The sequence below is a fragment of the Ambystoma mexicanum genome, chromosome 2q (genome assembly GCF_040938575.1).
Source record: "Ambystoma mexicanum isolate Mex_15411 chromosome 2q, UKY_AmexF1_1, whole genome shotgun sequence".
NCBI lineage: Eukaryota > Metazoa > Chordata > Amphibia > Caudata > Ambystomatidae > Ambystoma > Ambystoma mexicanum.
The window spans coordinates 759,428,110-759,451,249 of NC_090924.1; the positions used below are offsets into that span (position 1 = coordinate 759,428,110).

Genomic DNA, 23,140 nt, shown 5'->3' on the forward strand with positions numbered 1-23,140 from the left:
GTTTGTACTGCATGTGATGACAACTGAAGTTGAAGGACAAAGAAGCAGTGGCCCGGCTACTGCCTTTCAAAGAATGACTTTGGGTACTTTCATGTTCAGCATTTGCCACATCTGCTGCGGGCAACAAGAGGGGCACTCCTGTACTGCAGTGGAGTTGTAAAACAACCTTTCCAAAGCAAATGTTGCGTTACAGACCCTTACCTGGCAAAGGGCATTTTATTGTACATGTAGTGCAATGAGCTACTGTGCACAGGGATGGTAGGTGAATGTGCATTGCAATGGTTGTTACAGGAGCATTACAATGAGTACTGCCAATGTAGGTGATGGCCACCCAATAATTTCATCTCCCGGCATGCCCCCTATAATATCTAGACAGGTGCTGTCAATTCTGTACCAGAATTTTCCTGGCTTTCCTTCTGTGGCATGTATGAGAACACGATAATAAATAAAGATGCACTGGGGAATGAAAAAATGTAAGCAAAGACAGCGCCTTTCACAGACGAACAACGTAACTGCCAATGCACATATGCAGGGAGGGAGGTGTGGCATTTTGGAGAACACTATAGTGCAGTCGGTTAGAAAGGAGTGCGCTGTACAAGGAGTTTTCTTTACGTGTTGCAGAGCGTTTTGAAGACAGTGGCAGCACAACACTTACTGCAAGAAAATATCACTACTTGCAAGAAAGGCACCAATCCAATTTAGATGGGGTGTGCAGAAATCGAGATAGCTGGCACAGTAAGTTGAACGTTGTAGGTAGGGAAAAGTACTTGTGCTGTGAAACGTCAGAATGGCATGGGCGAAGTATGCCATTGGCACATGACAAAGAAATGCACAAATGCACTTCTTTGCAATGCACCGCGCTGTTTCCATTGATGGACCAAATAGAAAATGACGCTGCCACATCGGTAGCTGCATACCGCGATAGAAAGTTATGCAAGAGATCGGAAAGAAACGCATGAACTGAACAAGTGCCTCCTGCATCGCAAATGGCACTGGAACTCCTGTAACATGCTGTGCAATGTTCCCTGCACAGAGAACAACAATAATGTTTGCATGTTTGCATATCAGACACACAAACCAAAATCAGGCACTTCATTGTACCTAGTCCATAGCAGTACACATGTACATCATAGATTGGTAAATGAGTACCGAGTGCAGTGTTTTGCATTCACTTTCCCTGAATGTATGTTAGCATACCTTGAAATCCACATGCTGTGCCCTGTAAAACACACATCCAAAACGGCACCCTCTACATTTCTGTGAACAAATACACAGTGTAGCTCCGTCGGGCTGTTCACACCACACACACAAACTTCATTGCCCAATCCCGTAGCCTCGGCAGGCCCATTTCTGTGCAAAAGTGGAGTATGTACCACTTGCCACCCTGCAACTATAGTGATATTTGCTGACTTTTTGTGCTGCACGTGCACGGAAGTGGGGGAATAACTTTGTACCAGGGGAGCGCATGTAATTGGGTGTGGTGGCTCTTAAAAGAACCTTTGTTTTTTTCTGTTTTAAAAAAATAAACATTTTTTAAAGGTGCTTCCCTAGAAACACTTTCTTTGTGGTTTTCGTACGTGAATGTGTGTTTTGAACTGCAGCTCACAATCTTGCAGTAGGGTCTTCTGTGCAGTCTGTAGAGTGTGCACAAACATTTCATTGTCACTGGCCGACAAAGACATGCCATTTCCCTTGAAAAGGTGTATGTATCGGGAAGCAATGTTTTCATTCTCACAGGAGAACATCCCAGCAGCACTAAAGAAGTCACACATGCTTGTGTTGATGAGATCCCTTCCAACCTCTGGCTGCTGACAGGAAGCATTAGAATAATGCAAGGCGATTCTCAACAGCATACATGAGAAAAGCACCTTGGCAGTAGGAAAACAGCACTGCACAGCTTGCATCAAAATCTTCAGTTGACTGAACACACGAGAACAAGGCATGGAAGCCAAAAAGAAGCATCCAAAATGCACGATCACAACGTGTACATGTGCCGAAGAGGCCACGCATCGACATTCTAGAAGCAGTCTGCCGACACAGCACAATTCCATACCACTCCACAAAACGTCCACTCCCTCCAAACCTAAATTGCTAGACGAGTCTTCTTCTTGGAGGGCATACATGCACAGATCTTCCACAAAGTAATCACCCATGACGAAAACTGTGCGCCTTGCCATGTTTCCCAGCCGCAGTACACAAAATTCTGGAAAAGTGAATGCCTCCCTTCCTGCGACGCACACCCAGAGCACCTGATTGGCCAAAGGCCATAGTCCCATTTCCATTGGCCAACATGGTGAGAAGGGCAAAATGTCACACGTGCCTTTCCCAAATCACTGCAAGGGAGGAGCCCCGGTGAAGCAGGAGGACTTCTTCGCCCTATTGGTGATCTTTTCTGTAAAGTACACTGTGAGCACCTCATTGGCCAAAGGGAATAGTCCCATTTCTATTGCCCAGCATGCTCACAAACGCAGAATGTGGCACGTGCCTTTCTCCAAGGACCGCCAGGGCCGTGCCCCAGTAAAGCCGGAGGAGTCCTTCTTCCTATTGGTGCGCGTTCCTCTGATGCACACCCTGACCAGCACATGATAGGGCAATCGCTACAGTCCCATTTCCATAGTCCAGCATGGTGAGGAGCGTCAAATGTGGCACATGCTAGTCCACAAGTACGTTGAGGGCCGGTCCCCAGTGCAGCAGGAGTCCCTCTCCCTATTGCCACACATCCTAAGCAACTCATTGGACAATCCCCACAGTAGCATTTTTGTGGCCGCCACCTGAAAAATCCCTAGATGTGACTTTCGTGCTGCGTGCGGCCGTGAGGGAATAACTTGCATCCAGGGCAGGGAGAGTTCATAGTAAGGGGCGCCTCTGAAAAGATTCTGGTTTTTTTTAGATCCTTCTACAAAAACAAATGTTATGTCTGTTTTTAGTAGTTTTTGAGTTTTCTTCTATGCACATTAGTTGAGTAAACTCTTCACTGCATCCTGTAGACGAGCAAACGAAACTGCTTTGCCAATGGAGGATAACAAAATGCCATTTTCTTGGAAACACTCTGCATGTCCACAAGTAATAAGGTCAGTGTTGCAGAATAACATTCCACGAGCAGACACAAAAGTGTACATGCTTCTGTTGATGTGACACCTTCCTTCGTCTGGCTCGGCACAACATCCATGAGCAGTAGGACATGCTCTTTGCGGTATTGTAGATGAGAGAAGCACCTTGGCGGTGGGAAAAAGCATCCTCACGACACCCAACAACCTCCTCAGTCTACGGGACAAATGTAAGCAAGGCAGGTAACCCATATGCATGCCGCCGTAAGAAATAACGGTAACATCTACTACTGGAAGCAAGGCGAGGTCTTTGCAAAGTGCATCCATATCAATGAAATGACACTCATCCACACTGTTCCACAATGCATCCACTCCTTCCAGCCCAAAATTGCCGTCAAAGTTTCTTTGCAGAGCACTGTTGTGCACATCTATTACAAAGGGAGCCCTTACAGGCAACACAATACGTTTCGCCATGTCAGCCACCCTCAGAACGCAGAGTATAATGTGCAACTGTTTCACCTCTCCTTCCTTTTAACCACACCCACTCTACTTGATTGGCTAATCCCCACACTGGCAGGGCTATTGGGCAAAGAGGTGTAAAGGGCAGATTTTGCCACGTGAGCCTCCCAAAGTAGTGCATGGGCCGCACCCCTGTAAAACTGGTATAGTCCACTTTCCCTTTGCACTATCTTCTCTGCAGCTGTACCATCATCGCACACTGTCACTGCTGTGCAACTCTTGAAATGTAGCATTATATATTCACAGTACAAATGTCGTGCCATTCCAAAGCAGGTGCAATGCAAAGTTCAATGAAAGTATACACAATTTCTCCATCCGCATACATCAACATGGCCACCCAGGATGTGGCACGTGCCACCCTCAAAGTACTGCGTAATCCACTACCTTTTTGTGATATTGAAGATGGGGGGGGTGTGGTGGGTGGTAAACAATATGAAACTAGGTAGGGGATTCAGTCTTCCAGTGTATATGTGTGAAAGTTTATTCACTTATTTATTTTTTTTAAATACGTGCATGCAAGCAAATTTTTTCTGTATTTTCTCTTTGTATGCATTTCTGTTTGCCTGTCCTTACATTTTTACAACATTCTGGTCAATGCTTCTTGCACAATGCGGAAGAAAACGGCATTGCCAATGGCACTTAAATAAATGCCATTTCTATGGAACCACTGCATATTTTGCGATCTCATTATCTCATAGTGGGTGGAGAACATGCCAGCAGTCTGCATAAACCAACACATAAATCTGTTTATAACACACCTTCCAACACCTTCCAATCGCTGGCTGGGGACAAATTACACCATCATGGACCACAATTCTCTTGGTGTGATGCATGAGAAAACCACCTTGGCAGTAGGGAAAATATGCATCACTGCAGTAAGCAACCTCATCAGTAGACGGATTAATCATCCACACAACATGTAACCCAAGTGTGCACTTCCATAGTGACCCATGACACAGTCCACGTTTGTGACGGATGCCACATATCTGCAAAGGTGAACCATCCCACCGAAACTGCAGTCACCCTGACAGACCCAGAAAGCATCCTCTCCTTCCAGCCAGAAATTCCCAGCAACACCTCTTTGCACACAACACCTGTGTAGATGGTGTACAAAAATATCACTGACGATAAGCATGGTCCGTCTCTCGATGTCGACCACACTTATGACACAGTATTGTGACAAAATGGTTACACCCCTTCCTATGAACCATGCCCTAAACTCCTAATCATCTAGTTCCCACAATTTCATTTCCATTTCCACTACTCATAATGGGAGGATGTGCACGTGTGCTTTCCATCTACAGTGAGGGCCATGGCCCAATAAAGCTGTGCCAATACTTCTTCCCTTTGCACGGTCACTTTTTGCAGCACTCCCCAAATCGGTTGCTGTCACATTTCAAAACACACATGCACTAATCGCATACAAAACCTCTGCATTGCATACTGTCATTTCTGTACACCTCTCCTTTTTTACCGTTCAACACTCTCAGTACACATTCCGTTTGTTTGCAAAGCCCCTCCACCAGAAATGTCTGCTAAAGAAGGCAGTATTGCAGCATCCACAAACCTCCTAACACACCCCCAGCGCACCTTTAGCTATGCAGACAACATTGCAACCCTTTCCACACTCACCCCAACACTGCACATCCAAGCAAGCGACCATGTGGGCACCCAAATTATGCACAAACGTTACATAACTAGCACCAGTTGTACCCATCTCCCTCAAGCCATAGAAGACCCATGCACGAAAGTGTGTCACACTTAGCAGAAGCCACAACCATAGTGCAGCCTGCACCACTTTTACGCACTACCAATCACATGCTATTGTCACTGCCAACTTATGCACACCAACTTCACAACATTGGGCCTACTTCAATAAATTTGCACACAGCAGAGTAACCAACCACATATAAGCTGCCCTTCAACCATACCCACTTCCATAGTCACATTACGTATGCACTGCACCCTGTGGCCACACTACCCAACTTCTCACTGCACCATCGTCTGCTGCACACCAAATACTGTGGCATGTTCACACTATCACCACAACCATACAATGCACAATTCATGCTTTTCAACTCACTTGGTCTGCTGTAGCATGTCGACAATGTGCTTCACGTGCATTTTCCAAACATCACCACCCTGTGCCGCATGCACTGCCGAAGCTGCATTGCTCCAGTGGTTCTGCTCCTTGCACACATTCCCCCCACCGTAATTGAACAATACATGTCAGCATGTCTAACTACCACTATGCACATATGCACCACTGACACAAGCATTGCACCCAGTGCCCACACAGCGTGACATTTCTCTGCAGACTCCAACCACAGAGCAACGCCATGGAGCTATGCAGTAACAAATTGCAACAGTTACCATAATGTACAAATAAGACACTCTCTCCTGCATCCCTGTACACTTTCAATCACATACTATGGGCGTACCCACTACCATTCATAGACTATTGTGCCACTGCCAACCTACCCACAATCTATTTGCAACAAGGGCCTATAATGGCTGAAATGGGCTCCACACCCATTCCTTATAGGTCAACACCGTCTAACTCATGCACATTGAAAAATGCATTACTGGTGTGCGTGTCCTCAAGGCCTAGGCTCTTGCATGCATGGCCTATGACCTACGGCCTTCGACCATGCATCCAATAGTCTAGACCTTGAACACACTCACGCCAATGTAATGTCACCATGCATGTCTCCATGTCGGCTTCTGCGAAAATCCACATAGACACCACTGCTACCAACACTCCTACCCAACCTGTACACTGCCATGGTGTTATGCAGCAGCAAATGGCAAAAGTTAACATGACGGCCATGTGTGCAGCTACCACTTTGCACGAACGTACCACATGTAGGCAGCAGCACTTCTATTGTGTCACTGGCAACCTATGCACACCACCTTCACAACATTGGGCATACTTCAATAAATGTGCACACAGCAGAGTAAACAGCCACAGATAAGCTGCCCTTCAACCGTACCCACTTCCATAGTCACATTACGTATACACTGCACCCTATGGCCACACTACTCAACTTCTCACTGCAACATCTCCTGCCGCACACCAAATGCTGTGGCATGTTCCAACTATCACCACAACCATGGTATGCACAAATCATGCTTTGCAAGTTACTTGTCGTGCTGTAGTACGTCGCCAATGTGCTCCTCACGCATTTCCCAAAGATCACCACCCTGTGCCGCATACACTGCCAAACCTGCATTGTTCCAGTGGGGCTGCTCCTTGTGGACATTCCCCCCACATAATTTAACAATGCATGTCAGCATATCGCCAACTACCACTATGCAAATATGCACCACTAGCACAAGCATTGCACCCAGTGCCCACACTTCCTTCCTACACTTCCTCCTCTTGTACAAATATTTGCTTTGTTCGCATGTATCTTTGCATCCTCTAATGTATGCCAGACAATAGTCACGATAGTTTCCTAGTATGCTTCCTATCTATGATTTGATGTCGACACGTGTATTTCCACCATACCTGCTTTGATCCTCAACCTTTGTAGCTTTGAGGAAATTGTTTTAATTATGTTCCGCAACATTTGTAACTAAACTGTATGCATTCTTATCGCCTGCGCCCTGATACCCTCGGGTCCGGCGCGCACAATAAATAAATAAACAAACAAACAAGAAAATAGCGTGACTTCTCTCTGCAGCAACTACAACCACGGAGCACCGCCATGGAGGTATGCAGTAACAAATTACAGCTGTTACCATAATGTACAAACAAGACACTCTCTCCTGCATCCCTGTGCACTTTCAATCACATACTACGGATGTACACACTACCATTCACAAAGTATTGTACCACTCCCAACCGACCCACAATCTACTTGCAACAGTGGCCCATTGCTTACATGCCACCACCCTCTTATGCACATTGCAAAATGCATTACTGGCGTGCGTGTCCTCATGGTCCAGGCTCTTGAATGCATGGCCTATGGCCTAGGGCCTTTGGCGGTGCATCCAATGGTCTAGGCCTTGAACACACACACGGCAACGTAATGCCACCATGCATTTCTCCATGTCAGCTTCTGCAACAATGCACATAGACACCACTGCCACCAACACTCCTAACCAACTGGTACACCGCCATGGCGCTACGCAGCAGCAAATGCCAACAGTTAACATTATGGCCACGTGGGCAGCTACCATTTTGCACAAACGTACCACACGTAGGTAGCAGCACTTCGGCCCAACTCCCACCACACCATAAAACACACAATCACGAACAAAGGTCGCACTTACCAGAATGCACAAACATACCACATCCTCCACCACCTCTACCCACAGCCATGCACAAAGTACTGTGCCACTGCCAACCTACCCACAATCAGTTTGCAACACTAACGCTACTGCAACCGATCGGCACACACTGCACTTTTCAAGCACCACCCTGTACCGGATGCAGACTGAAACATGCCTTGCTGACGTGTGTATGATGCCGCCCTACACTCCTCAGTGCATGCCCAACAGCCTACGGGCTACGGCCTTTGACCATGCACCCAATGGTGTAATCCTTCCACAGACCCACCACACCTTAATTCACCCATGCATTTCTCCATGTGCCCAACTACCACTTTCCATCCACAGCGCACCGCCACCTGCGCTCCCACCCAACCGATCTCATGTGCAATTCACTCCTCATCTGCAAATGAGCTGCAACCACGAAAGCAGTTCCCCACAAACAGGTCACGACGGAAACTAAAGGACTGTTAATACAGCTGCCTCCAATCACCACAGAACATAGTAGCCTACATATGTCACATGAACCACTTCTCACTCCCCCACCCATTCCTTCCTTTATGGCCGCTGACACAATGCATGCGTTACTTTTTGCAGACCCTGCTGACCCTGCCGCCGCCGCCGCACTATCCTCTGATACACCATGGCAGCTTTCTCAAAAAATGTTGATGCACAGCACGCTTCCCTCCAGCCAATTACAGGCCGCATCCAAACTTCTCCGACACCACGCTGTACGACGATCCAATGACACTTCTGTCCACGGAGCAAACAGGGCAATGGGTCACTAATTTTTTGGATGTACATTTCGGTGTTTTGTAATATATTTACTGGTTCGATTTCCACCGAACACACAAAAGCACGCTTTCTGGCCCCATTCCCAACTCCTGGCGCAAATTTGGTGAAATTCCGTCCAGCTGTTCGACCTGTAGCTGTGCACAGCTTTTCCCCATTCAGTCTATGGGAAAAAAAAATGTGGGACCTCCCCTATAAGTCCCCATCCCCCTGCATGAAACCACACCCAACTTGGCCCAACAATTCAGAGCTAAGTTTAGTGAGGATTCATCCAGGGGGAGCGAAGTTATAAGCCGCTAAAAAAGTGCTCTTCCTATGAGTTTCGCAACTTAATATGTGTAGAAACTGGACATTCTATGCCACAATTTTAGTAAGCTCAACCCTTGGAGAAAGGAGGATTGATAGCTCTGTATATGTTACGGCAAAGAGTAAGCCAAAGCTCGAAGACGGACAAAAGGAAGACTGCTTGTCCTGGTGTCAAAGGCTAAGATAAGCCAACACTGGTTATCAGTCATTGAAGAACAAGTGAATGTGAGACGCTGAGGCATCTCTTGTTAAGTTGCAAAGAGAGAACACCATGAGAGCCATGTTTCTTCATCTAAGACAATTAACTTCTATAAAATGGCCCAATTCACGTTATTTGATTTCGTCAGTGCAAGATGGAAATAGATGTGGGAATGCGAGCCTGAACTGTGATAAGAACGTGCTCACACCCCCCCCCTTATATTCCCAGAGACGAGAAGCAACTACAAGGCCAAGGTTAAAGATAATCTGAATGGCAGACACCATGAGTGATGAGAGAAGATGGGCTAATTGGGTGGGGAGGTATAGTCAAGTCCACCCACCAGCACCTGGGGTACCAGCTTACGTGCTGCAAGAGAATCGAATGTTCCAGAAGGGTGCAAGCGTGCCAGCCAACTGAAGAGGGCCATATAACGAAGGGCCTTATAGTTTGAGATCCAATTATATGCTGTGCACTTAATAACTGTTGAAGATGACTTGCACTAAGGGAGGGCATGAGATGCCCACCTGACTGTAGAGACCCAATCACAATCCTATCCCATAAAGAAAGTATACTTAGATACTCCCCTTAGTCCTATCACAATCCCGCATAGGTTTTTGTAGTTTGCCACGTAGTATGACATCACGTATGATGAGTTTTTGCTATAAAAGTATGTTTTTTTATTAAATGCATTGAGATTGTGCTGTGCGAAGTCCCTTGATGTCCATTGTACTCCCTGTTTTAGACAATTGAGAATAGAACAGATATTTTGCAAACTTCCTGAGTCAGTCTTCTTGTTTGGTGTGAGAGTTATTCTCCATCCCATGCATCATAAAATGTGTTACCATAATTAAAAGGACCATAGGAGTTCATTTTCTATGACATCCACTCATTACATTCTCTACAAAGGCACACATCCGAACCCAGAACATTCAAAAACCCACATCACATCACTTCTCATTCACCCACCAGTCACTCACACCTTCTCTTACATCCACTTGTTGCATTCTCTACACAGGTGCACACCCAAGCAACCCACCCACCCAGAACACTCAAAAACACACATAACATCACTGCTGGGTGAATGAGAAGTGATGTGAGTTTTTGAATGTTTGGGAGGGGTGTTTGTCTGTGCCCAGAGAATGTGAGAAGGGGTTGGAGCTGAACGTGACATGTGACATATGGCACATGTCACGGTCAGCTCCAACCACTACTGAGTACCTCCCAGGCCCAGCCTTCACCTTGATGGGTGGGGACTGGGCCGAGGACCCACCAGACTTGGTGTGGCAGGGTCCCCCGTGCCGCGCGAGGGCCTGCTACATGAGGAGCACCCGTTTTTGTTTTTTATTTGGGTTGCAAGGGAGTCCCCAGGGGTTGCAACCGTGGCCCCCAGGAGTCGCATTTGCATCCCCTGGTGACCCATAGTGATGCCCCTGGATGGTAACTTTACCACACTTTCCCGAATGAGGCTCTGTAAGTGTTTGTCACTGCCCAATGAAATCGATGCACACATTGCAGCTATGTGAGTCCACTGCTCCAGATGCTTTGACAGCAAGTGCTTTAGCTAACATAAAACATAAACTAGTCTTAACACAATAAGAAACAACCGCCATATTGGTGTAGTTTAATATTTATACACAAACTGAGTTTACCAGTTGTATCTGTTCTTTAGTCACATGGCATAAATGAAAATGTATTGAATAAGCATAGATTTGTTTTTTAAAAAATGGTATATCTTTATGAAGCAGACTATTTTACTCAGTGGATACCCTTTTCTTGTATATCTTTAGTATAAAACAAGCGTATGGACAATCATCAAATAATTAAACAATTCATGCACCATTAAGCTATTTGCAAACAACAGCATCAGGTTTAGTGCCCTTTACTGTAAACATGAAGGTCTATTTTATTTTATAAACTAAAGACCGATTTTAAATGAAAAAAGGTATGTACAGAGTGAATAATAATTTCCTTAACAAACAATGACATATGTTAAAGTAATCTGTTGAAAATGCTATTTAAGTACAGTATTGCTTTTCAAATTTGTATTTCGTTATCTGTATTTTGGAACGGTATATTTACACAAACACTTCTGATTGTATGTAATTCAAGAAGTTAGATAACGAGGTTACAATCGCCATGTGATTCAAAATTCCAGTTAGGGTTTTGACAGTTTAATTGATTTAAATGCAAACATGCGAAGTTGCAGCAGTTTCTGAAGCAATATCCAAATATCCCGATGATTCAATAAGCTTCAGTTTGCATTGTGCCGATGTATTGATTTCTCGAGTATGGACGACACAGTCACACCTAATCTCAGGTATTATTAAGTTATAAGGCACCTTGTTAACCTAGCACGGGCCTTCTTTGCGCTCCACAACCTTGCTCCAAGTGATGATTGGGGAGGGAAGTGTGAGACACAAGGAGGGCACAGTACTGACATACAGAAAATAGAAACGGCATACAGCATGCAGAGAATATTATTTAGCGAATGTCAGGTAAGAACAGATTTAAAGAGGGAGCAATTGAGCACTGCCAGCCACCCAACATAGAGTCAGTGCACAGATGAGGGTAAGGATTGAGAGAGGTTGAAGATCTGGGTGGCAACGTTCATTACCTTGCCAAGTGGGCCAAGGAGATCTTGAAACAGACCCATGAGGAGGCTAGACCAGTAGTCCAGCCTTCTATGGCTAGATACTTTGGTTGTTCAGGAGGGTAATCTTGGCAACTGTAGCAGAGGAAATTAACTGTTCCAATTTTGGGTGTGGGTATCTGGAGGGAAGACGAGAGGACAGGAGAGTGGCATTAGACCGTGAGAGGTACATCAATTTGATTTTGAAGGAGTTAGGCCTCAGGCAGCTTTGTGTCATCCGGTGACATCTGATGGAAAGGCAGTCATGAGACTTCTGAGTAAAGGAGCGGAAGTGGAAGAACATTGGCAAAGAAGTGATACGAGAAGCCAAAGGAGGAGATGAGCTTGCCCACAATGGAGTTGCAGAAAGTTGACAGAATGGGGTGAAGGACAGACACTGGTGCGGTGCCTGAAGAAAATAGTATGGCAGAGGATGCATCATCCTTTGAGGAGATAGTGAAGGCGCACACAGTAAGGTAATACACAAAGCAGGCTAGGGTGGTGCTGTGGGAGCTGTTGTGAGAGAAGATGAATATTCATTAGTGTCGAAGTCAGCAGAGAGCGAAGGAAGGTTGAGAATAGATGACAGTAAGGAGAGATGAGTAGTTCAAAGAAAGTTTGAGACATGGGCACATTTTGTTTTGATGGTGATGACCACAGAACGCAGACTGGAGGGGATTACTGTAACAATCTGTTCCAAGGATCCAAGGAAGGCTATGATTTAGTTAAACACCACATGCTCGAAGAATGCAAAAGGGGGAAGGGAGACGCTGCAATTGTTGTTAAGACTGTTGTAATCCGATGCGGTTTTCTCAAAGATAGGTGTAATAGTGGCCCCCTTGAAGCAGGAAGGTAAAATCATGGAAGTCGGAAGGGGGGGTTTAAGGGAACAGAGAAATAGGTGCAAGTTAGAGATGCCAATTCCTAGATGGTCTGAGGGGAGAATGTGTAGGATTGTAGGAAGAGTTTGTAGACAAGAAGGTGGGTGCCTGCCCAATTGGAATGCTGGATTGAAAGTCAGACCAGGTAGAAGGGGTGATGGTGAATGGTGGCATAGCGAAAGGTGATGGAGAACAGAGAAAACAGAGTGCAGTCAGGGTATCACCCATTTCACAGATTTTGGCATCTAGGTATTGAGGATGGTGAGCATGAACTGGAGGGCCCTGGATAGCTCTCTATGGTGAGAGTGGAGGGACGCCATGAGGGTTGCTGTGATAAAATGACTTGGCGGAGTCAAGGACATATGAGAGATAGATGAGCAGACACGCAGAAACAAGGAGAGAGGCAGAGTGAGTTTTGCACCAGTGCTACAGACAGAGGTGCATGAATGTCTTCAGCTGCTCGATGACTTGGAGTTCTAAGCTGAAGATCTTGGTTGAAGAAGATGGAATGGTGAGAGGCATAGAGTGCTCAACGGAAGCAGCATGTGTTAAGCTGAAGTCAGAGAAGGTCACTTCAACAAATGTGGCCAAGTGGCCAGGGGTGGAGACAGCCCTATTTTGGGGGCCCTGGCTTGATTCAAATACGGAACAATGGAATTGGATCCACATTTGTGAAGAAGTGAGGAGGAAGAAGTGAGGTGAAGGGATACATACTGTGAAGTGAAGTAGAGAGTGGTCATGGGGAGAGTGTTCAATAGAGAGGTTATGGGCTTGAGAGAGGAAGAGAGAAACATGGGATCCCGTGAGTTGCCACAGATGTGGGTTCACTGGTTGTGGAGTGTAACCAGAGAGTGGTCATAAAGGGAGGAGTACAATTGAAGATGATGAGGCTGGCTCATGTTTGGGACTCTGCAGTCTGCCATGAGTATGGTGGGGACATCAAGGGGCTAAGATTCAGCTAGGAGGTCAAGGCCATGAAAAAAGGAGGATGCAAGGGCAAAGAAAGTGGTAGATACAAATTATAGAGAGAGGAGTTGGAGCAAGAGTCTAAGCTCCATGGGTTCAAAGGAAGATGGGACAAAGTTGGAGGGGAGAAGATAGATGAATGGGTTTTTTGTATGACCATCTCTTTTAATAAATATGCAAGGGAAGTTGGAGTAGGTCACAAAATCAGTATGTTATTCTACTAATGTGGCTGTGTTGTGGGGGATGATCCATGCTTCAGTATTGTCCCTCACTGCAAGGTGGGGGAGTGAAAGCCAAAGTGATTGATTAAAAAAAGCAGGGCTTGTTACTTAGTGGGCATTCCAGACACCTAAAATCAATCAGTGGGATGTGGGATGGATGCGGCAGAGGGAGGGGGGCCTCGGGCCACATTTTGTTAATTAATTTTATAAATCCAAGTGAATGAAAACTGCTTGCTCAAGCTAATACATTGTATTCACTGTATGAATTGTACTGCCTTTGAATCTCAACGACTTGTATCAACTGATGGCAGTTAATTGGGCATGCAGCTTGTTTTGAGTCTTATGAACATTGCTTTACAGTACCTGCTTTTTTGAAGAAATGCCTGAAGACGTGCGGACAGACCACGGTGACAATTTCTCCAATCTCTGCTGGGTGCCAACATGTAAAGTTATCCCATGTTCCTCGGCATCCTAAAAACAAATGTTTTCAGTTGAAGTTTGGAGTAAGTTAAACAACTAATCAAAACTAGCAACGTTTCCACAATTAAGGAATTTGTGACTATCGCATATTCTCAAGATATTATTCTCTAAACAAATATTGCAGTAACTTGCAGGTGTTGAGCACCAGCCATGGCTCTACATTCCAAAGTTGCTGTTCCCAGTGCACACTTCGTGCCCCATCCACTTTTACATCCCTGCAAAGATCCCTTGCCTACATCACTACCCACACCCCTCCCGTTTACATATCTTCACCCCTTCTTGTCTCAGACATCTCCCCTCAAAAGGATGCAGACAGTGATTCGGCGAAGGAGGAGGAGGGTTTGCCTGGCCAGAGCGATGCAACGAATGTGTGAATTGTGCACCAGGAACTTTTGATCAATTGAATTTGAAGACACTGCGCCCATGAATGCACACGATGACAAGAAAATCTGTACCTCTGATGGCCCCCCATTTCCTCCATCGACTGTAAGTACAACCAAGCATACCATTGTCAATGTCAAACATTATTTATTTACCAAAAATGATGTGAACACTCACCAAGGAAAACACCCAACCCCTCTCCTATGGCACACATCACAAACCCCAGGCATTTTTGCTTCACACACCCCCTCCATTAAACGCACCGTCACCCATCATGCCCAGGGAAAGAGATGAGTCGACAAAAAGGCAGAGATGTTAAACGTGTGTAGAAATGGTAGGACAGGGAGCTGAGGTAGAACGCAGAGTGGTAATAGAGATACACATGTGTATGTACATTAAAATGCCTGCCTTTACCAGAAAACATTTTACACACCTCTTACTATGCATTCATTCAGAGCCGCTAAGCATTCTGGAAATAGATGTTGTTGAGATGACAACGATGGCAACTTTTCCTTACTCAGGGCTTGCCCTTTAATGCGCTAATGAATGATGCTTTGTTTTTAAAACTACCCTATCATCTGTCTCCAAACTATGAAATGTATTACTCACGCAAGAGATATTATTTTATTGTCATAGTTCCCTTAATAAGTGCTAAGTAACAAGAGCACCGACAGCTACCGTGAATGAAGGGCAGCCGGGTCATGCTTTTTGTAGTTAAAAAAGATTATGTTGACCAAGTGAATGACGTGGGAAATTTTGGGAAACTATGGAATTAAAGTTTTGATGCAGTGGGTAGGATGGAGTGAGTGCACCTGCACTGCTGTTCATCTACCTAAAAGACCATAATTTATCTTCACCCATAGGCAGCCATTTTTCAGGGTGCTCAGACAGCATTTGTGACAATAGTTTCAAAGTTGTTGGAGTTTAAACAGATCAGAGAATCCAATGACAATTAAAAAAGCATAGTTACAGCCCCAAGGGAAAAAAGCAGGTTTTCCTATTGGGGCAATTGGCACTTTCACCCTATCTCCAGTCCTTTCTTAGGAAAAATAATATAAAGGGAGGTGTTTTCCCAGTTTACAAGTTGATTGGTGGTAATTGGCCATGTCTTTATTGGTAGATAGCCAGATTTTATAACGGTAAATGTTATGTTGCGTTACTATGATTTTGTACTACCCCGAATCACCACTGTAGCAGAGCTGAAGCACTGAATCCTTGTCTGAGGACCATAGAGCGCCCACCTGGGGTCACCAGATCATAGTCTCCTGGGAAGAATAGCATGAGCAAGGGTGATGACAAAGGGAGGGGCAGCGGGAAAGGAGTTTGCCGACACAGAGAGGGATTTAGACTTGTATTAGTATGGACACATTTCTGGCTGTTGTATATGGACTATCTTCTAGAGCGAGGCAACACAGAAGAGTATGTGTTGAGCTAATACATGCACTAGGATTCCAAGTCTCTTTTGAAGTGATATGAGCTAGGGATCAAATAGTACTGGTGTGCAATATTGGTAGATATGTAGAATTAAAATACCTTGAATGTCTATATATGGAACTGGAGGTGAACCCATGAATAATAATTCTGGGCTGCCAAGAAACTTAGAAAGTGGCCTCATCCAAGAGTAGGACATGTGAGAGGTGAATGTGGTTGGTGACAAAAGGAAAGGGAGCGGAATGGTCAGAATACATAAAGTAAATATGTAATATCTTGCTCTAGGTTTGAAGCAAACAATATTCGTCACAGTGCTTCATGTTACCTCTCAGAACTCAGGAGCGGGAAGGGAATGCATTCAGACTTCAAGCCAGCATGTAAGTGCTAGGGGGTCCATATAGCAGCACAGAAGGGCCTCGTCATCCCCAAATAGGCACAATGACCAGTTCTATAATAGGGTAAGAGGATGGTCCCAGAACACACGTCCCGGCTAGGTTGGCTTTCAGTATGCAGGTTCCCTGTTGAGGACAAAGCCCTGAGGCTGGTGCCCGAGCGAACATTGTGCCATGCCAGGAACACTTTGTGGGAGCCTGTGTTTTAGGGGAGACTGGCCGACCCGTTTCGCGGGTTGATGGGCCTCCCGGGCAATGATCTGCATATACACTCGCTCTTTCCAACTCCTTCCAGAGATTCAATTGCCTGGTTCATTTAACAGTTGCAGGAGAGAGAAATTCAGATGGCTCTGAGAAAACAGCTCGGTTACTGGACTCCTGGCTCTTTCTACAGGATTGAACAGTCTTCGGGCCCAGAATTGGGAGAATGTTCTTGAAACACAAATAAATTTGCTCAAAACAAACACTGGGAGGCAAAAGAAATGGTAATCTGAGGAGTTCACACACCTCAAAAACAAAAGCCTGACTTGCGTTAAAACCTATCAAAAGACAAATTAATGTACTGCAAAGCTAAATCCCATAAAACATTCCCTTTGCCAGCAGCAGGATAATTCAGGCTTTTGGCTTTAGATAACCTGAGAAATCCTTCAAAAACCTTTTCAAACCCCAGGCGGCATCACGTTAAAACGTATGGAAGCACACATAAATTGCCACCAACACTGAACCCCAGGCTGTACATTTTCTAGCATCAAGGAGACGTGCATTGTAGTTCAGGCATTCCAAATGTTTCCAAACACCTTTATCCTTTCAGGGGATGTTAGGCAAAATCCTGTGCAGTGCCCTTAGGGACCACTACACACAATTAAGACCACAAGTGGTAATACAAGTTCACCTTTGGTACACGCCTGTACTACTATGTTAAAGTGGTAGCAGTAGCGGAGCAGCCAGGCTTATCTCAAGAGTATAGGAGCAGTAGCAGAGATTACACAAGGGGACCACAATTACTGTGACTCAAGCAAACACTGACTCAAGGTTTCAGGTAAAAGAAATAGAAGTAAATTTATTTTTTAAACCATCTGTAAAACACAACACTTCTATGAATTAAAAAACACACGAAAAACACACTACAAACAACCAATTCTCTTGGCACAGAATGGTTCAAGGTAAGTACCTTATGTTTTGGCGGACCGGTGTTGTGAAACAAAAGACATTACTGGGAACACATATGCGATCACTTTTTGACACCTCGGTCGTATTAAAGAAACGCGTATCCTCAGTAAGAAACGTTACCGGGGCAAAACACACTTAGCACCTGGGCTAACAAGAGAGAGTTGGGGGCAAAAATCATATGCAATACTTTTGTCAAGGCAGACAGAATCAGAGAACACTCGCTGACATAAATTCAAAAGTCAATAGGCCGGAGCCAGTGTCAAGTGGAACCGGGTTCCTGTTGTCGAGGATCACACAGTCAGACAGTTCAAGATTCAAAGTTGCCGGGAGTACTTAGATATTGTCTTTGGAGGAAGCAAAAGTTATAAGAAGGAGAAAAGACAAGTGCAAGCCTTGGAAGAGGAGAAAAGGGATTCATCCTAGTTCCTCAAGCAGAACACAGTACCTTATCCTGTGAGGAAGCTGGTGCCATGGCAGTTGTTCCTGTTGGTTTCCTGCAGACGCACGGTTCCTGGAGCTTCGGTACGAAGGAGGACGTCCGGGGGGGTCTGCACCACATAGGGATGAAGCCAGCAGCAGCGATGGCAAATAAAAGGTGCGCTCCTTTAAAACAGGAGATTCAGATGGCTATCCGGACCACTACAGCAGTGTACAGTGATTTCGACTACTGGCTGTGGAAGATGAGCTGGTTATTCCCACCAGGCTCAAGGGAAGAAGACTCCGGACTGGATCTTCTCTGGTCATCGAAGGGTAGATAGCTCAGGACTGCAGCAGGGCTTCACCGGGACGAGTTAGTTGCAGCAGCCGGCTTCTTCTCCGCTTCTCTTAGGTTCCTTGTAGTTCCAGTGGCGACTCTGACTTCTAGCCCAAGAGACCTGCCTTTTATGCGAAAATCCCCCATTCACACAGCCTGGCTGTCAATCACGCAGCAGGGGGTTGTGCAGCCCGGACAACCACCTTAGCCAATCATGGCAACGTGCAACTTGGGTTTCCTAGGATACCCTGTGCAGGGCGTGACTACACCCCTCCCTAACATTCAGCCCAGCTAGACACCCAGGCGCCCAGAGGAGGGCTTCCTCGCAGAAGCCTGCTTAAAAGACGGTGAACAAAGAAGGCAAATCTGGTTTGCCACGCAAAGTAAAACACAAGAAGGACTTTAACAAAAAGAAACGGTGAATAAACCCGACCGGAGCCAAAAGAAAGAACATTTGGTCAAGCGGGTTTATGTTCTAGGCTAATATATTAGCCTAAACATTACCACGTTTATTTAGTATAATCGCGGTAGAAAAGTTAGGGTAGATACCACTGCCACCAGCCAAGTCTAAATGTTAAAAGAGCAAAACAAGGCTCTAGGAGGTAAAGATAAAAAGGGGTACAGAGTAACCCTTTCCAGTACTCCATGTAAGATGGGGTGTACTGGATCTGTGGTTAAATGTCTAGGTAAAGTTAATGGCAACTTTACCTTTTTCTGGGGGACAGTAGTCAGCCTCAGAAAATGGAGTCAGTGGGAAGTCTAAAAGACAACACTGTGTCACTGCACTGAAGGTGCTGTGTAACACAAAAAAGAAGGGGGCTACTGAAGTGGTGCACTCCAGAGTCCACAATCACAAAAACAGATGAAAACAGATGAAATACACATGGCAAAACATGGATAAGAGTGGGGGAAAAGCTCACACTCTGACCAAGTGGAATAACTACAGAAATCCAGCAAAGCTGCTAGGGGACTCACTAGGTGACGGATATTAGCCAAAAAATTAGAATTCTCCCTAACAGGGGATTCAAGAGAGAGCTAGGGGAATTGTGCAGGCTTCTCTGTACTTGGTGAATGGAGAAAGCAGACATATGTTAGTCTGCACAGGTGTGTACATAGTAACATTATTACTTATGCCTACGGCCAGTGGCAGTGTATTAGCTATTGTCATGTTAGATCTATAATCAGTTTTCAATAAATCAAAGAAAATGTTTTTAGAAGTTTCGCAACACACCGGAAGTGGAAAGGGGATCAAAAGGGGACAGTGGCTCAAGGTAAACAAATATGGTGAACACAATGTGAATTAATCACAATACAGGCAAGCGTGTTCATAATTACACAGAGACATAACAGAACGATCATTTATAGTGCCGCTAGTGTACATACACCATCATAAAGATACCAGCGTCAGCAGCATCAGAAAATGTACATTATACCAGCTGGTTTGTTTGGTTGAATAGTAAAGTGCTTGTTGTCATATTTAATCTCTTAAAAGCTGAATGGTTACATTCTGCCATGTTTTCATCAGGTACACCTTTGCGGGTTCTAAACCCCCATTACTGCCATAGTTCTGCCTCTTTTTCAAATCTTTCTGAAGAATGGGGTGGACAGCAAAGTGAGGTTTGTGATATGTTTTTCTCTGCTGGCCTTCGTGTGTGCTTGTGTTCAAGTACTTGAAACATATGTTATGGAATGTTCTGGTGCTGACAAAATAGTTAGTTATTGTGGGATTGTTTCGTATTATCTCTCATTGTTCTCATTGTTCTTATATTAAAGAACCCAGATAGCAGCCATAGGGCCTAGATGTTTTGGTCCTTTAGACAACCTGCAGGGATATGCGCCATCATCCTTTTAGCAATGTACTTGGTATCAGTTAGTTGTGATTTGTGTAATGTATTCTAAAGATGCCCAGACCTTTGTCTAATTGCAAGGCTGTCCAGAACCATATTTCATCCCTCAACCATCCTTGATGAAGTACAATCTGGGTGGTGATGAACTCTGAAGTTTAACCGCAATAAGACACAAGGTTCACATGGCATCTGCGGGCAGCTTGAGATTAGTTCAAGGGAGTCTAGGATTCACATCATTTTTCTTTATTTTGCCCATTACTACGGAACCCATCTCAACAACCTCAGCATTATATTGACTAAACTCTCAAGATGTGTGCTCGAGTAGCTGCCGCAGACAAGAAGGTGTTCTATCCCATGGTACATAGGGTTTACATCCACTCCTTTTTTGTCCTGAGTATTTTTTACACTCTGTCAGTCCATTTATGAAAAACTCCCTGTTTATATTTCATGTGGAAGCTATGACAAGTGAACAATTTTGCTCCTCTGATGATGAGCTGGGTCCTCTTCAGCCTCAGCCCAGCTTGAGTGTCTTGCATTGATTACCTATTACCTTTCTATTTTTCACTTCTTTTTATTAAACCTTTATAACAAAACAACTATGTTTGCAGTGAGTGTCAGAGTGTCCATTCACTACCAATATACAACTCTGGCAACAATATTCTAAACCTCATTTAGTCCTATCAACCTGGCTTCAGACCCAGGTGCAGCGGCTAAATATCTACCATCAAGGTGATCGATGATGTCCTTGTGACATGTAGTGTGGTGGCTTGCACTGCCATATGCAATGCAAGCCATGGAATGCTGGCTAGTGGTGGAACCCTGAGTTCTCTCAGGGTTCCATGGATGACAGTTAGGGATAGAGGAGGGGAGACACAAATGAGAGGAGGATGTTCCCTATGCTCTCCCTCTTATTATAACCTATGCCCTGAAATACAAATAACGCACCTCAACATTTTGTACCTGCTGGCTCCTGTGTCATACCTGCATCCTGTGTCTTCCTCCTGAAGCTGGACACTACAAATTGGGGATGAGGAGACTAACCCATGAAGGAATGCAGAGCGTATGATGAAATGTGGTGCCTGTGATGATATGCCTAGCCAGTCTGAGAGGAGTACACTGATGGTCCCCACTGTGAGAAGATGCACAGTCAGGATCTGCCTGTGCTGAGGTGCCTCATGTGATGGTGGCCTGTGCAGTGTGATAGCTCCACTGAAGTTGATGCTCTCCCAGGAATCCATGCCTGCGCTGATAGCATTCCAGAGACATTTCACAGTTCAGTGCCTGGTTATTGTTGTGATCTGGGTACATGTTTTGGTGCACAGTCAGAATACCACGGTTGCAGTGGAAACTGCATTATGGGTGATTTAGTCCCATGGGCAAGGGCACCGTTTGGTATACATACTGTGCCGTTCCTGGGGTTGACAAGTTCCCATAGTGATTGGCTAAATGCTGCTGGACGTTTATTTTACTGTGTCGAGTGCTCGCCTGTACTGCAATAAATGGTGAAAGCCTACTAAGGGTCATATGTGGCCGGTGGCAGGACTGAGCTCTGTTGCCCTCGCCTGCCCTGGCCAAATGATGACGTCGGAGTTAAGGGCTGGGGGCATGGTGATCACATCGTGTTCTAGAAGACAGAACACTGGGAGGTTCCTGATACGAAGTGGCTGGGAAAACGAGCGTTACTTTGCCGTGCTTGGTGTCTGAACAACTTGCATTAGAGGAATGGCGCTTAGGGCGTGCTGGTCCTGGACGTCACGTCACTTTCAAGAGGAAGTCAGAATGGAAAGGATTTATTGAGGATCAAATGAAATGCGCCATTCTTTGTCTGCACTCCATGTGTGGGTTGCTTCGTAAGGTAAGGTACTGCTGATTGTTTTCATCAAGGAAAGCACAAACGATGCTCACAGAGATAAACGGCGACAGACACAGTGATGGATGGCTTTACACAGCAGGGGAGACAAGAGGTATTACCAGTTGAAGTTTTTATTTATTTATTGCTGCAGTGAAGATCAGAATTTTCTGAATGCAAGATCATTAAATTGACAATGTTTGCGATGTATTGTCGTGTTGGCAGCATTCATACCGTTTTTCGTGGGCCTGGACAACATGCGAGGCTTCCTCAGTATCGGACTAGATGTGCTCTGTAAGGCGGCTGGCTGGACAAGGGCAGGTTAAGGCCACAACTTTATGACTTTATGATATATCTGGCAGCAGCACTGACACAATATTTGTTCTATTTATGGTTCAATTTAAAAAGCCTCCTCTAATTAATGTCAATGCACGTGTGTCAAAAGTTTAAACATACTAATTCGTTTGCCTTTTAGATGAGACATGTTTGCATTTACTGTCTTTTAAAGAATGATAGTATGTGTAGATATGAGTCTGTTGGGTTATGACTGTGCTACTTGAAGGTAGGGCCCCACTGAGCATATGTATGATGCAAATGTTAAATACTGCTTTCTTTTCAGATGAGACATTTTTCAGTGCAACTGATTAACTTTGTAAAAAGAAATACTGAAATGTGCAATATGGTAATGGGGTAATGTGTTTCACCTCTGAGAAATGTGAATTAACAGTTGTTGATATTTCGGCCAGTGATGCCTGATCAACACCTCTGGCTGGTGTCACACATTGTTCTTGTGTACATGTTTTAATACATGCATTTTAAAAATTGAAATTAATAATGTAGGCTGTGATGTGCTAGCTGCCATGCGTCCCTGTGATCCAGTCGTGGATGTCCAGTGTTATCCTGAAACTCAACCGTTCCAAGACGGAACTTCTACTCCTGACCAACAACACTGAACACCTTGACATCCAGACTTGGCTCTCTGCTATGAACCTCAAGTGCTT

The 23,140-nt window shown here is 45.0% G+C and overlaps 1 protein-coding gene across 1 annotated transcript in view; it reads right to left on the reverse strand.

Moving 5' to 3' along the window:
- VIPR2 (vasoactive intestinal peptide receptor 2) overlaps positions 1-23,140 on the reverse strand; it is a 1,176,106-nt gene that overhangs the window by 781,537 nt on the left and 371,429 nt on the right. The window contains exon 3 of the mRNA XM_069647991.1: positions 14,199-14,306. Coding sequence (XP_069504092.1) covers positions 14,199-14,306 — 108 coding nt within the window. The remainder of the gene's footprint in view (positions 1-14,198; positions 14,307-23,140) is intronic.